This window comes from Lepidochelys kempii, chromosome 5 (assembly GCF_965140285.1).
Source record: "Lepidochelys kempii isolate rLepKem1 chromosome 5, rLepKem1.hap1, whole genome shotgun sequence".
Lineage (NCBI taxonomy): Eukaryota > Metazoa > Chordata > Testudines > Cheloniidae > Lepidochelys > Lepidochelys kempii.
The window spans coordinates 48,606,920-48,620,882 of record NC_136384.1 but is presented as its reverse complement, the minus strand read 5'-3'; the positions used below and the strand labels follow the sequence as shown (position 1 = coordinate 48,620,882).

The 13,963-nt window shown below is 44.8% G+C and overlaps 1 protein-coding gene across 10 annotated transcripts in view; it reads right to left on the bottom strand.

Annotated features, from left to right (window-relative positions):
• The window catches only part of FAM169A (family with sequence similarity 169 member A), a 66,860-nt gene that overhangs the window by 28,007 nt on the left and 24,890 nt on the right, over positions 1 to 13,963 (bottom strand). For 9 of the 10 annotated variants that reach the window (XM_073344252.2, XM_073344249.2, XM_073344248.2 and 6 more), the window contains 2 exons: positions 11,878 to 11,977; positions 10,763 to 10,848 (listed from right to left, as the gene is read on the bottom strand). In XM_073344252.2, coding sequence (XP_073200353.1) covers positions 10,763 to 10,848; positions 11,878 to 11,977 — 186 coding nt within the window. The remainder of the gene's footprint in view (positions 1 to 10,762; positions 10,849 to 11,877; positions 11,978 to 13,963) is intronic. The other variant, XM_073344254.2, reaches the window with a different exon arrangement.

Genomic DNA, 13,963 nt, shown 5'->3' with positions numbered 1-13,963 from the left:
AAGCTGTGTGAAAAATTAAAAGCCAAACGTCTATGGAAAATTTGTCACTCCCAACTCAGAAAACAGACCCAATTTTAAAGAAAGACTTTAAAACAACGGGACAGAGTGGGAACTCCCACCAAAAGGGCAGGTTTAAGCCTAACTAGTCTGGTTTATTAAATTGAAAGTGGGATTCAAAAGGGGGTACACTGACGCAGAGATCACAGAAGCTGTAATCAGGGCAGTTTGACCAGGACTGAGCCTCAGCTAATCTGAGCCTGCCAAAATGGAGGTGTACCTTAAAATCCTATTACCAGGAAAAAGGTGCAACTGAACTTTACCTAAAAAGAAAAGGAGTACTTGTGGCACCTTAGAGACTAACAAATTTATTTGAGTATAAGCTTTCGTGAGCTACAGCTCACTTCATCGGATGCATTCAGTGGAAAATACAGTAGGGGGATTTTATATACACAGAGAAAAATGAAACAATGGGTGTTACCATACACACTGTAACAAAAGTGATCAGGTTAGGTGAGCTATTACCAGCGGGGGGGGGGGGGGGGGATCTTTTGGAGTGATAATCAAGGTGGGCCATATCCAGCAGTTGACAAGAACGTGTGAGGAACAGTAGGGGGGGAAATAAACATGGGGAAATAGTTTTACTATTGACACTAAACTGGGAGGAGAGGTAGATACACTGGAGGGCAGGGATAGGATACAGAGGGACCTAGACAAATTAGAGGATTGGGCCAAAAGAAATCTGATGAGGTTCAACAAGGACAAGTGCAGAGTCCTGCACTTAGGATGGAAGAATCCCATGCACTGCTACAGACTAGGGACCGAATGGCTCGGCAGCAGTTCTGCAGAAAAGGACCTTGGGGTTACAGTGGACGAGAAGCTGGATGTGAGTCAACAGTGTGCCCTTGTTGACAAGAAGGCCAATGGCATTTTGGGATGTATACGTAGGGGCATTGCCAGCAGATCGAGGGACGTGATCATTCCCCTCTATTCAAGATTGGTGAGGCCTCATCTGGAGTACTGTGTCCAGTTTTGGGCCCCACACTACAAGAAGGATGTGGAAATATTGGAAAACGTCCAGCGGAGGGCAACAAAAATGATTAGGGGACTGGAACACATGACTTATAAGGAGAGGCTGAGGGAACTGGGATTGTTTAGTCTGCGGAAGAGAAGAATGAGGGGGGATTTGATAGCTGCTTTCAACTACCTGAAAGGCGGTTCCTAAGAGGATGGTTCTAGACTGTTCTCAGTGGTAGCTGATGACAGAACAAGGAATAATGGTCTCAAGTTGCAGTGGGGGAGGTTTAGGATGGATATTAGGAAAAACTTTTTCACTAGGAGGGTGGTGAAACACTGGAATGCATTACCTAGGGAGGTGGTGGAATGTCCTTCCTTAGATATTTTTAAGGTCAGGCTTGACAAAGCCCTGGCTGGGATGATTTAGTTGGGGACTGGTCCTGCTTTGAGCAGAGGGTTGGACTAGATGACCTCATGAGGTCCCTTCCAACTCTGATATTCTGTGATGCTATACTTCGTGTAATGACCCATCCACTCCCAGTCTTTATTCAAGCCTAAGTTAATGGTGTCCAGTTTGCAAATTAATTCCAATTCAGCAGTCTCTCGTTGGAGTCTGTTTTTGAAGTCTTTTTGTTGAAGAATTGCCACTTTAGGTCTGTAATCGAGTGACAAGAGAGATTGAAGTGTTCTCCAACTGGTTTTGAATGTTGTTATTCTTGACGTCTGATTTGTGTCCATTTATTCTTTTATGTAGAGACTGTCCGGTTTGGCCAATGTACATGGCAGAGGGGCATTGCTGGCACATGATGACATATCACATTGGTAGCTGTGCAGGTGAACGAGCCTCTGATAGTGTGGCTGATGTGATTAGGCCCTATGATGGTGTCCCCTGAATAGATATGTGGACACAGTTAGCAACGGCCTTTTTGCAAGGATAGGTTCCTGGGTTAGTGTTTTTGTTGTGTGGTTGCTGGTGAGTATTTGCTTCAGATTGGGGGACTGTCTGTAAGCAAGAACTGGCCTGTCTCCCAAGTTCTGAGAGAGTGATGGGTCATCCTTCTGGATAGGTTGTAGATCCTTGATGATGCACTCGAGAGGTTTTAGTTGGGGGCTGAAGGTGACTGCTAGTGGTGTTCTGTTACTTTCTTTGTTGGGCCTGTCTTGTAGTAGGTGACTTCTGGGTACTCTTCTGGCTCTGTCAATCTGTTTCTTCACTTCAGCAGGTGGGCACTGTAGTTGTAAGAATGCTGATAGAGATCTTGTAGGTGTTTGTCTCTGTCTGAGGGGTTGGAGCAAATGCGGTTGTATTGTAGAGCTTGGCTGTAGACAAGGGATCGTGTGGTGTGGTCGGGGTGAAAGCTGGAGGCGTGTAGGTAAGTATAGCACTCAGTAGGTTTCTGGTATAGGGTGGTGTTTATGTGACCATCGCTCATTAGCACTGTAGTGTCCAGGAAGTGGATCTCTTGTGTGGACTGGTTCAGGCTGAGGTTGATGGTGGGATGGAAATTGTTGAAATGATGGTGGGATTCCTCAAGGGCTTCTTTTCCATGGGTCCAGATGATGAAGATGTCATCAATGTCATGCAAGTAGAGTAGGGGCATTAGGGGACGAGAGCTGAGGAAGCGTTGTTCTAGGACAGCCATAAAAATGTTGGCATACTGTGGGGCCATGCGGGTACCCATAGCAGTGCCGTTGATTTGAAGGTATACATTGTCCCCAAATGTGAAATAGTTATGGGTGAGGACAAAGTCACAAAGTTCAGCCACCAGGTTTGCCGTGACATTATCGGAGATACTGTTCCTGACAGCTTGTAGTTCATCTTTGTGTGGAATGTTGGTGTAGAAGGCTTCTACATCCGTAGTGGCTAGGATGGTGTTTTCAGGAAGATCATCGATGGATTGTAGTTTCCTCAGGAAGTCAGTGGTGTCTCGAACATAGCTAGGACTACTGGTAGTGTAGGGCCTGAGGAGGGAGTCTCCATAACCAGACAATCCTGCTGACAAGGTGCCAATGCCTGAGATGATGGGGCATCCAAGATTTCCAGGTTTATGGGTCTTGGGTAGCAGATAGAATACCCCTGCTCGAGGTTCTAGGCGCGTGTCTGTGTGGATTTGCTCTTGTGCTTTTTTCAGGGAGTTTCTTGAGTAGATGGTGTAGTTTCTTTTGGTAACCCTCAGTGGGATCAGAGGGTAATGCCTTGCAGAATGTGGTGTTGAAGATATCATCCTATTCTTATACAACACAAGTTTCTCTATTCAGTCCTGACAGGATTGCAGAATGTCAACATTTGGACTGTGATGCAGCCTTATTTAAAAGATAATCAGGCCGCAGATGAGACCTTGTTTGAGAAGCTGCACACTGCTGCAAGGCAGAGAAACCACTGATGAGGTAGAGAAACAGCACAGGAGCATGTACTAGGGCAGTAGCATGTAATTCTGTGCAATCACCCTACACTGACCACCAGTCACAGAGTAAAGTGGCACCTCCTCCTCGGGTACAAGGAGTCTCCACACATGACCCATTTACAAATCAGAAAAAGGAACTTTAGGCTAATATTGATTAAATCAAAGGTGTGAAAGCCAAAATTAACATATTAAAGCAACCTGCCCAGGAGTGGGACAAAATAACTGATAATGTCATTGGGGCGGGGGAGTGAGAGAATCTTTTCTTAGACCCAACTGCCGTTGCTGAGAGAGACAAACTTTTCGCTCACACAGCTCGAAAGCTTGATTCTCTCTCACACAGAAGTTGGTCCAATAAAAGATATTACCTCACTCACATAGTCTCTCTAATAAATATCCTGGGACCGACCCAGCTACAACAACCCTGCATACAATGAACAGTATGAGCAGACAAGCAATCCCAGAGAAGAGAATCTGGCAGGCAATCTGGCACAGGCAGTACCTGTGACCGCTGTTACAGATGTAGAAGTAAAGAACACTACCAGTCAGGATGTCATGCAGGAAAATCACAAGAGAGCAGAGACAAAGCTGACACAACATGGGATTTATCAGGAGCAGGTGGCCTACCTTTGTTATCTAACACCCAAGCAGCAAACCAGAGTAGCTAATTTAGTTGGAAAGAGATGTTTGGTTTGATGTTTCCTCAATAAAGTACACTGGAACACAGGTGTGCATGATCTCAAGTCAGTGGGTAGAAGACAATCTCCCAGAGACACACCTCAAGCTTGAAGAGTTATTGGAAATAGAAGATAGGCTTGATTTTAAAGCTACCAATGGAACTCAAATCCCTTACAAAGGATGGACTCCACTTCCAATTAAGCAAAGATGATGACATCTTGACTGTTCCTGTGCTGGTCAGTCCACATAAATTGGAGAACTTGATCAGGGGCTACAATGTTATTAAGGAGACAATCAAATGCCAGTGCTGCAGTTCCCCTGCAGTTAGTGAGACACCAGCCTCATTAACATATGACATGGGAATTGTCTCATGTTGGCATGGCAAAAGTGGAAGCTCTTGTGAACTTCATCAGAAACAGTTCAGACAATCTGTAGATGGCTAAAATGGGGAGAAGGGATGTAATCACTAATGTAACATGTTGGGCTCATGCAAGCCCAGATACTGAAAGTTTAATAGCAATATTTGAGCCATATGCTGCTGCTCAGTGGCCTGAAGATTTGGACATAAAGGAAATACTAAACACATTACCAAAAGGATCATTTTGCCAGATAAATATCTTGAAAGTAACCTATAAAACTATATCATCGTTTTGAAAAGACAAATTGCTGGGTAATTTATAGCAGATTAAATCTGAAATACCAGTGGATACTCAGCAGATAAAATTCTTACTAGAGGCACCAGTGTCAAAAGAGAGAGACGGTGGTACCAAGAATCAAGGACTAAGGGCAAGTCCACACTTAAAATGCTGCATCGGCACAGCTGCTCCACTGTAGAACTTTAATGAAGACGCTCTAATTCGATGGGAGAGAACTCCCCTGTTAGTGAAGTTAATCCACCTAAGCGAGAGACCTTTTCTTTATAGAAGGCAGTATATGGTAGGTCCACCACGAACACGCTCAGCTCACCGACTCTTCTGGCTGACATTATGGTTATTAGAAAGGCCACCTTCAAGGACAGATGGGCCATAGAGCATATGGTCCGAGACTCCAAGGAGGGGCAGGTTAGTGAGAGATGACGGAACATAACTGATATTCCACTGAGGTGCGAACTTCACCAATGGTGGACAAGATTTGAGAATCTCCTTCAGAAATCTGTAGTAAAATCTTATTTGACTAAGCTGGCCTAATAATTTGAGATCCTGAACCAGAGAGAAATGGAAGAGAAGACCTTTCTCCCTAGAAGGTTGAGTAGCTTGTGTACCTTAGAGGAAGTAGCCTTTGGGTGCTGTTGCTTGGACTGATCTGCAACCTCCCGCACTAAAGAGTTAGGCTGTGGGTGAAGGGAAAAAAAACACACCTCTCCCCCCTTGGACAGAACAAAGTAACGCTTCTCGGCCCTCTGAGTGGTAGGGGCACAAGAAACAGGAGTGTGCCAAATCATCTCTGCCAGTCCATGATGGCCTTGTTGGGGAGGGCCACTCAACTGGGACCAGAAAGCTGCAGAATGTCTTGTAAACTATGCTGAGGCTCCTGGACTTCCTCAAGCTAAATCTATAGCTCTGCATGAGCTCTTGATACTGTTTCAAGTGGTCTGGTGGAGATGATGAGATTGCTCCCAGTACCATTGGACTCTGTGGATCTGGCTCACCTTCCCCTTCCGAACATTCCAATAGGACCAGTTCTGGGTGTCTGAGCGATGACAAATAGGACTCCTATGCTGATCCTGGATGTCTAGGGTAGGACTCCGATGCTCCCCAATATAGCCAGTAGGATGGATCAATTGGCAAAGGAGAACCCAATGGCATAGGGTACCACCATTCTCTTGACCAGTCAGATCTGGTGGGAGGCCAGAACCCCAATCTTCTGGAACTCCTATCTTGTGCCACCTCTGCCCAGTGCTGCAGAGACTCCTGTGGGGTCTCAGATTCATTTGAAGATAAAGACTGATTCCTTGTATCTGTCATAACTGACAGTACCAATGGGTGCACCTCAAGGCTGAAAGATGGGATAGGAGAACACTTTGCCTCATTGGGGTAGTCTCTTCCTTAGTATATGAATGTCCCGGAATAGAGACAGTCCTGATAGGAAGGAAAAATGTGGATAGGGAAGAGCAAAGATGTCTCTGGAGAGACGTAGGTTTCTGATTGCCCTGGGGTACGAGGAAAGTCCATTGGCAGAGCCTTCAGAACTCGAGCTTCCCTGGTCACAAGGGTGGTCAGCTCCCACCAGGGCCACATCGCTACCGGTATCATATCGGCTTTAGAAGTGGATGGGAGCACCGGTAGCTGTTTATCCCAAGCCTTCACCATCAGATATATCAGGGGTCAGCAGCCTTTCAGAAGTGGTATGCCGAGTCTTCATTTATTCACTCTAATTTAAGGTTCCGCATGCCAGTAATACATTTTAACGTTTTTAGAAAGTCTCTTTCTAGAAGTCGATAATATATAACAAAACTATTGTTGTATGTAAAGTAAATAAGGTTTTTAAAATGTTTAAGAAGCTTCATTTAAAATTAAATTAAAATGCAGATCTTATCAGTTTAGTGACATTGTGTTAGTCTGTATCAGCAAAAAGAACGAGGAGTACTTGTGGCACCTTAGAGACTAAGGATAAATTTGTTTTGTCTCTAAGGTGCCACAACTACTCCTTGTTCTTTTTAACAGTTCAGTGTGATCCTTGCTTTTCCTTTCTGAGTTTTCCAATGTTTGGCATGTATTTGAATACTTGAAGCTGCACACAGGATTCTGAGTGATTAGTTGTTAACTGGCTCCGAGAGGGACAGAGGACAGATTTCATGTGTGAAAATACCTGTTCACACAGGTATGTGGATCAAAATGCTGAAAGCACTGCAAACACAATTTTCTTCTAACAGTTAAATTTCACTGGCAGGGATGTCCAGCAGGTCAGAATAGAAGCCCCATGATCTCTCTTGGTAACTTCAAGTGCACTCCGCAGATCTCCAAACTTTGATGGCCGCAATTCTGAGCTTTTTAATTGAATGAGCTGCATTTCGAAATCTTCGACACCCATCCACTGAAATACAAACAAATCCAAGTCGCTTTCGTTGAACTTTTCAGGTTTAATTAGAAAAAGCATTGGGCCAAATGGCTTGAAATCTGTCAAATTCTGATTCCAGTTCTTGCATGTACACTCTAATCTTAACGTCAAATGCAGTGCGCTGTTCCACATGGCATGATAGTGATGTAAGCAGGACTTAAAAATATCCTAGCACAGTGGCGCTGGAACAATTTTTAAGGTGGGGGTGCTGAGCTGCACCCCCTCTTGCTCCTGTCTGCATCCCTCATTACCCCAGGCTGGGGCCAGTGGGCCACAGCTGGAGGCAGCTGCAGAGCCCCAGGCCGGCAGCCAGGACCCCAGGCCAGCAGCAGAACTCCCCAGACCGGTGACCAGGACCCAGGGCCAGCAGTGTGCTGAGCGGGGCCGGCGGATGGAACCCCGGCTGGCAGGGGGCCAGCAGCCAGTACCCCAGACCAGCAACGGAGCTCCTGGGACTGGTGGCCAGGACGCAGGGCCGACAGCGGGCTGAGCGGGCCTGGTGGACAGAACCCCAGCTGGCGGGGGGCCAGTACCCCAGGCCAGCAGCAGAGCACCCAGGACCAGTGGCCAGGACCCGGGCAGTGTGAGTGCCACTGAAAATCAGCCTGTGTGCCACCTTTGGCATGTGTGCCACCTTTGGCATGTGTGCCACAGGTTGCCTACCCCTGAGATACATAAACTTGCACGCCTCCTTCTCCTGTCAAGAATATTTACTGAGGCCTAAGTTCTTAGTGCCTGTGCACACTGGCTCTCCCAACTTTGATGGAGTTGGGGAAGGATCCTCTCTCTTTGGGGCAGTTGTAGATGAAGATGGCGATGGCTTGTCCTTATGTCTATGAGAGTACCCTTTGCTCATGTGAAGCCTTCTCCTTAGGCTTAGCACCCTTAGCTTTTGTCCGTGAGCTCATGCTCAAACCAAACACTTGATGAGAGTGATGAACAGAGGGTGGTTCCTGGGCCAGATCTCCTTCTCCATGAGATCTTTTCTGAGTCTCAGTTCCAGACCCTCATAAGTTCTGGGGCAAAGAGAGAGGCAGACCCTGCACTTGGCAGAACTGCGAGCAGTGAGGCAGTGTAGATGTTTACCGCTCGCCGAAAAAGATGGCAGGAAACAGTTTTTGAACCCCTGGGCTGTGGGCGTAATCCCCGACTTCTTGAGGGGGAAAAAGTCACCCGAAGGGAAGAAAATGGGGAAAAATACAATCCAACTACACTATGTAGACTATAGTATAAAGACTACTAAAATAACTATATACAATATCTTATCGCAATGACGCAGAAACAAAAAAAGGCGCTGAGGAATACTGAAGATTCTGACTCAGAACATGAGGTGGTAAGAAGGAACTGGAGAGGCATCGGATCACCCCACATTTTATGCCCTGGGCTTGGAGCATGGGGAGAGAAATGGCACACATGTAGGCCAACAGATACGGCTTGCAAAAAAATTCCAGACTCAGGCACAGAGTATGCATGCATATCCCACATGAGGAACACACATAGGGACCATCACTCAAAGAAAAACTTGGAGTTACATAGTTATACCATTGATCATTTAAGAACTGTTATTTCATAAGGTATGCGCATCGTTCAGGATTTAAGGTGTTCAGAACTGACTATTCAGTTGGATAGTGGAACTAAAATTGCTGCAAACATTTTCTGTTTAATGTGAAATAAACTGAAGAAAGATACAGAAGCCTCCACCATCAGTACCAGAACTTGTGACAGAGGAATGACTCAAAGAATCACTTGAAAATGACTGTTATGATCTTGTGCATGACTTCTAATAAGTCAAATGGATGAACTGTATTTTAAATTTTGTTAATAGAAATGTTGGGATGACATTACATTTATTCGGGGGTGGGGGAGGCGGGGAAGAGAAGGCTGAGTACAGTTTTCATAAGGGAATGTCAGGGTTAGATTTACTTGGTCCCTGTCCCATTAAGGATTGAAGGTCTGCTGCTCAAGGGATCAAAGGAGATTGCTGCTGCAACCAGAGCTAAGTTGTGTATAGTCTAAAATGACTGCAATGGGGTGTATGCACACAGTTTTTGTTCGTTTGTTTTTTTTTATATACCAAGCTTAATGAAACTCCAGTTTTAAAACTGTCTCTGGTCTTGGAGTGTAACATTGGCAGATTTTGGGATGTGGTGCAGTGTGGCAGAACTAGCTATCATCAAGATTTTCTGTGACGGGAAACAAGGAATTCAACCCCCCTTTACACTGAAAATCCAGAGTCACCATCATCCTGCCCCAAAAGAAGAGACACATCCCCTCTTCCCCCATGCCAAAAGTCTCAGGCACCCTAACCAAGCTTCCCTCATTTCTCCACACACATTTCAATTATGCTTCACACTGAAAGAGATTGTGTAGTCGGGGGAGCTGCATCACATAAAATCAGTTTAAATATAAAAAATAAATTAAACAACAACGCTGCATTGATTCTACTGAACATGGGGGCAGCAAAGAGGAAGAGGCTTGTGTGGCAATGCTGAAATATTCTGGACTCCCTGCTGCAAAATTAGAGTCTAATGTGCTTCAGAAGACACAGGCTTTAGCTATGGTTTAACAAAAGTTATACAAGCTTGATGATGAATGATAATTAAGGCTGCGAGTTTCTCAGAGAGGTCACGGATTCCATGACTTTCTGGGATCTCCGGGACTTCTGCAGCTCCCGGTACAGCTGACCCAGGGGCCGACTGAGCAGCTCAGGCAGCCCCTGGGCCAGTCGCAGCAGCCATTGCCCCCAGCAGTAGCAGGAGTTTAGCTGTGGGAGGGGGCTCAGGGCTGGGAGTTGCAGAGCAGGAGGGGGTGAGGGCTCTGGGCAGCACTTACCTTGGTGGGGGGGCTCCCAAGAAGTGGCAACACCCTCAGCTCCTAGTCAAAGGCACAGCCAGACAGCTCTGCACACTGCCTCCACCTGTAGGTGCCAACCCTGTAGCTACCATTGGCCGCAGTTCCCAGCCAATGGGAGCTGCGAAGCCAGCTCTCTGGGCGGAGCCGGCATGCAGAGCTGTCTGGCCACGCCTCTGCCCATGACCTGTCCATGACTTTTAGTAAAAGTACCCATGACTAAAACATAGCCTTAATGATAATAGACAGTAGGGCATGTCCTTTATCTGGATTTCCTGGCTACCATCCCTGTATTTCACTTAACTCATCCCCAACCTTTTCCCTCAGAAAGATACTCTAACAATTAACAAACTTAAAGGGGGGGGGGGGCGAGGCCAGCAAGCTTCTCCAGTAGTACAATGCACAACTCCCATGATGTACCTTATTGCCAGGGGCCCAGACAGCAGGAGTCTCAGACGGTAGCCCTTAAACCATTAGTGGCAAAGTATCTTTCACATGAGAGTGCTGCACAAGAGCAATGTTGTTTTGAAGACGGCAGCTAAATGGAAAACTAATACGTGAAAAGAGCCCCAGCTCCTCGATCTCTGCTGATGCTTCCACTACGCGAGATGGCCCACCTATTTATTTGCACCATCAGGTTCATTTCCAAATCAAATCAAAATGTACAACACATCAGATCATTAACTATCCCCATTAAATCTATATAAAGTTGTCCTTACAAGATTAAAAACTGTTCAGATATAAATGCTGGAGCTCTTTACCTGCTGAAGTCCTTCTCTAGAAGGGATAGATGTTCTCACAATATCATTGACGGCCCACCATTGGTCAGCAAGATACAGGGCTACGGCTTGAAAGTTAAAAGATGGGGAAAAAAGTTAGTGGTCTTGACATTTTGAAATTTAAGATATTCACTAAAGTTATTAGTTTTACAACTATAGTTACCAAGTTATAGAGACATCTTAAATAAGCTGTAGTAAGAAGCACATTAATGCAGTTATTTTCTTTAGTGCAAACAATGTGCTCAGTGCTGTACAGCCACAAAACGAGACACTCCCTGCTCTGAAGAGATGATCATTTAAAAGGACAGTAAGCGAAGAGACGGGATATGCTCGGGACCCAGAGGAGTTATTTTTTAAAAATTTTGTTTTAATTGTGGGCATCACAGAAAAACTGAATCTCAACAAGGGAGATGAATGTGGAGAGGGTGGCAGGATGGTGATCAGCATGAGGGAGGCATTCTATACTTGGGGTGGCATGGGCAAATTCAGAGACAGAGTTGGGAGAAGGAGACAAGCATAGCATTGAGAGTGGCACAGTGGAGGACTGGAAGGTAAATGCAATAAGAGATGTCAGCTGCAGCTGAGCAACGTAGGGTCTTGCAGGCAAATATAATGAGCCTGAACTTGATGTGGTAGACTAAAGGGTGCCTGAAGAGGTAGGCACATCAGTGGAGAGACTCAATTCCTGCTTGACAGAAGAGGAAGATAAATTTAGTAGCCTCATTTTAGATGGACTGGGGAGGATGGCTGGGTATCAAAGAAGCCAGAGAGGAGAAAATTCAAGAGAAAGTACATGGTGCATTTAATTATTATGCACATTAAATCAGGAAGGCACTGTCTTTCATTTTGTTACACACTTTCCAAATTAATCTAGCTGGTTCCGCTCCGATTGGTACAGTAATTTCACACTTATTGAGATGTGGATAAGAATCTACAACAGAAATTAACAATAATATGAAAGTGGAGATAATGGACACTGCATTCAAGCTGAAAAAGGTAATTTGTTATCGCAAGGTAGCATGGAATGAGTAAAGGATTGGTTACATGTATTTGCCACAAAATGCTACAACATTTAGATTAGAATTTTAAAATGAAACCTGTGAGCGAGTCCTCAGGTGCAAATAAAGCAAGAACTTTGTGTGTCTGATCTCCACCGTAAAGAGGAACGAAGCCTATAGTTGACAAGCTAATAGGAATCTGAAACAAGAGTTTAGAATGGTTCAATGGACTCTTGCTAATATAGCATTAGTAAAATATACAGAGCATGCTAAAGAGGACAAGCAAACCCAGTTTTCAAACTTGGGTGCATAAAGGTGACCTGCAAAAACAAAAAAACACCCCCACCACTGGAGTTTGGCCCTGTTTTGCCTCTTTATAATACAGATCTTCTTTATAAAGATGACCTCTAAGGTGTGTGCATGTCGGAGGGAGGAGGGTTAAAAAGTTTTTCCTCTGTTAAAACAAAAACAAACAAAGGAATTCACATTTTGTCTATCCTATTTTTCCTGGATGATTCTATCTATGACTGAGGAACTATTAAGTTTATGACATCAGATACACTGGGCCATTTGCTCAATTTTAATAGGCCAGCCTTAAATTTGGCCTCAGGGTACATGACACTGCAAAATTCAATCAACCCGCAGCAGCGAGTCTTAGAGCCTGGGTCTATAGACTTGGGCTCACACTATGGCGCTAAAAACGGCAATGTAGATGTTGCTGCTCAGGCTGGATATTAGGCTCTGAAACCTGGGGGAGGTGGATGGTTTTCAGAGCCTGAGCGGCAATATCTACACTGCTGTTTTTAGCACCATAGCATGAGCTCTGTGAGCCTGAGTCTGTAGGCCCGGGCTCTGAGACTCTCTCCCACCATATATAAATATATATTTATTTTATTTTATTTATTTTGCAGCACAGACATACTGTAAGTGACCAGCTGGAGATTCCACTGGTTAACACCGTTCACTGCCTCTGTTCAGGAGCATGATGGGGTGATCTCTGGCTGCTGTAACTTGTGCCAGGGAACAGTGGAATGCAAAGCTGACATATAGCCCCTATGTTCCTCTTTTCTCCCCACCATTAGGCTTTGCACTGAACAAAGCTCACTCTAACATTATGATCTGACCCCAAGGAAGTGAATCTCTACTGAGAGGGGAAGCCATTTTTAGTTCTATTCATATCTATTCGACCCAAAAGCTGTATGAACTGGACGACAAGCTGTCTTTATTAAAGATTCAACATCTCGTCCTCAATTAAGGGCTAAGAAAGCCTCAAATACATTTTGTAGACTCTTCTAACAAAGACTTCCAGGAAACAGGAAAGAAAAGACTTGACATGCCTGATACACAGACCCGAATTGTCTTCCCTTGCAGGCCAGGTCACCTTTAAAACAGGGGAACATGTCCCACGTTTTGGTGCTAAAATAGGCACTTCAGCGTCCAAATGCTCAATTGAGCACCAGAATGTGGCATTAAGGCACCTGCATATGAAAACTGGGACCACCTGTTTTAGAAAGTACAATATCTTCATCAAAAGGATTTTAAAGTTATTTAAATTCAAGTATTTCTAATATTTAATGAAGATATTTGAGAATATATATATATTAGCACTGATTGTGACGTGAACAAATGACTAGGCGTTCAGACTATGAGAAAGATTTGCTTGCTTATAAAACAGTTTAAAGCTTATGGTATGCTATGGCTCAGAATTTTTTTTTTTTTTTTTAAAACGCACACGGCACTTACCATAATTAGAGAAAAGTGCCTAAAACTCTGTTCCTGGAAAGGGATCTGCAAGTGAGGACCCCTACTCCCACTTAGAGTCCCACTGGCCTTGCTTACTCTTGACTCTTTAGTTAAAATTTCACACCATTGTTACCACAGATACTAGCAAGTGGGAGTGCCTGCATAGGCAGGCCCGATTTTGACTACTACATCACAGAGACAGGCTAAGCGATAAAGTGGGTCAGATTATGAAATTCCAGCATCCGGTCTCTATTAGTACCTCCACCAGTACAGCTGCTGTGATGGCAACAAGGAAAGTTTTACGACAAATCATCCAACAGACACCATTTTGGATGTCAGTGGGATGGCCTATGGGATTAAAGGTCCACCCAGGCAGACCACTTTGCAAAACTGAGGCATATATGACCAATTAGATGCAGTAACTGCTAGCATAACTTATGCA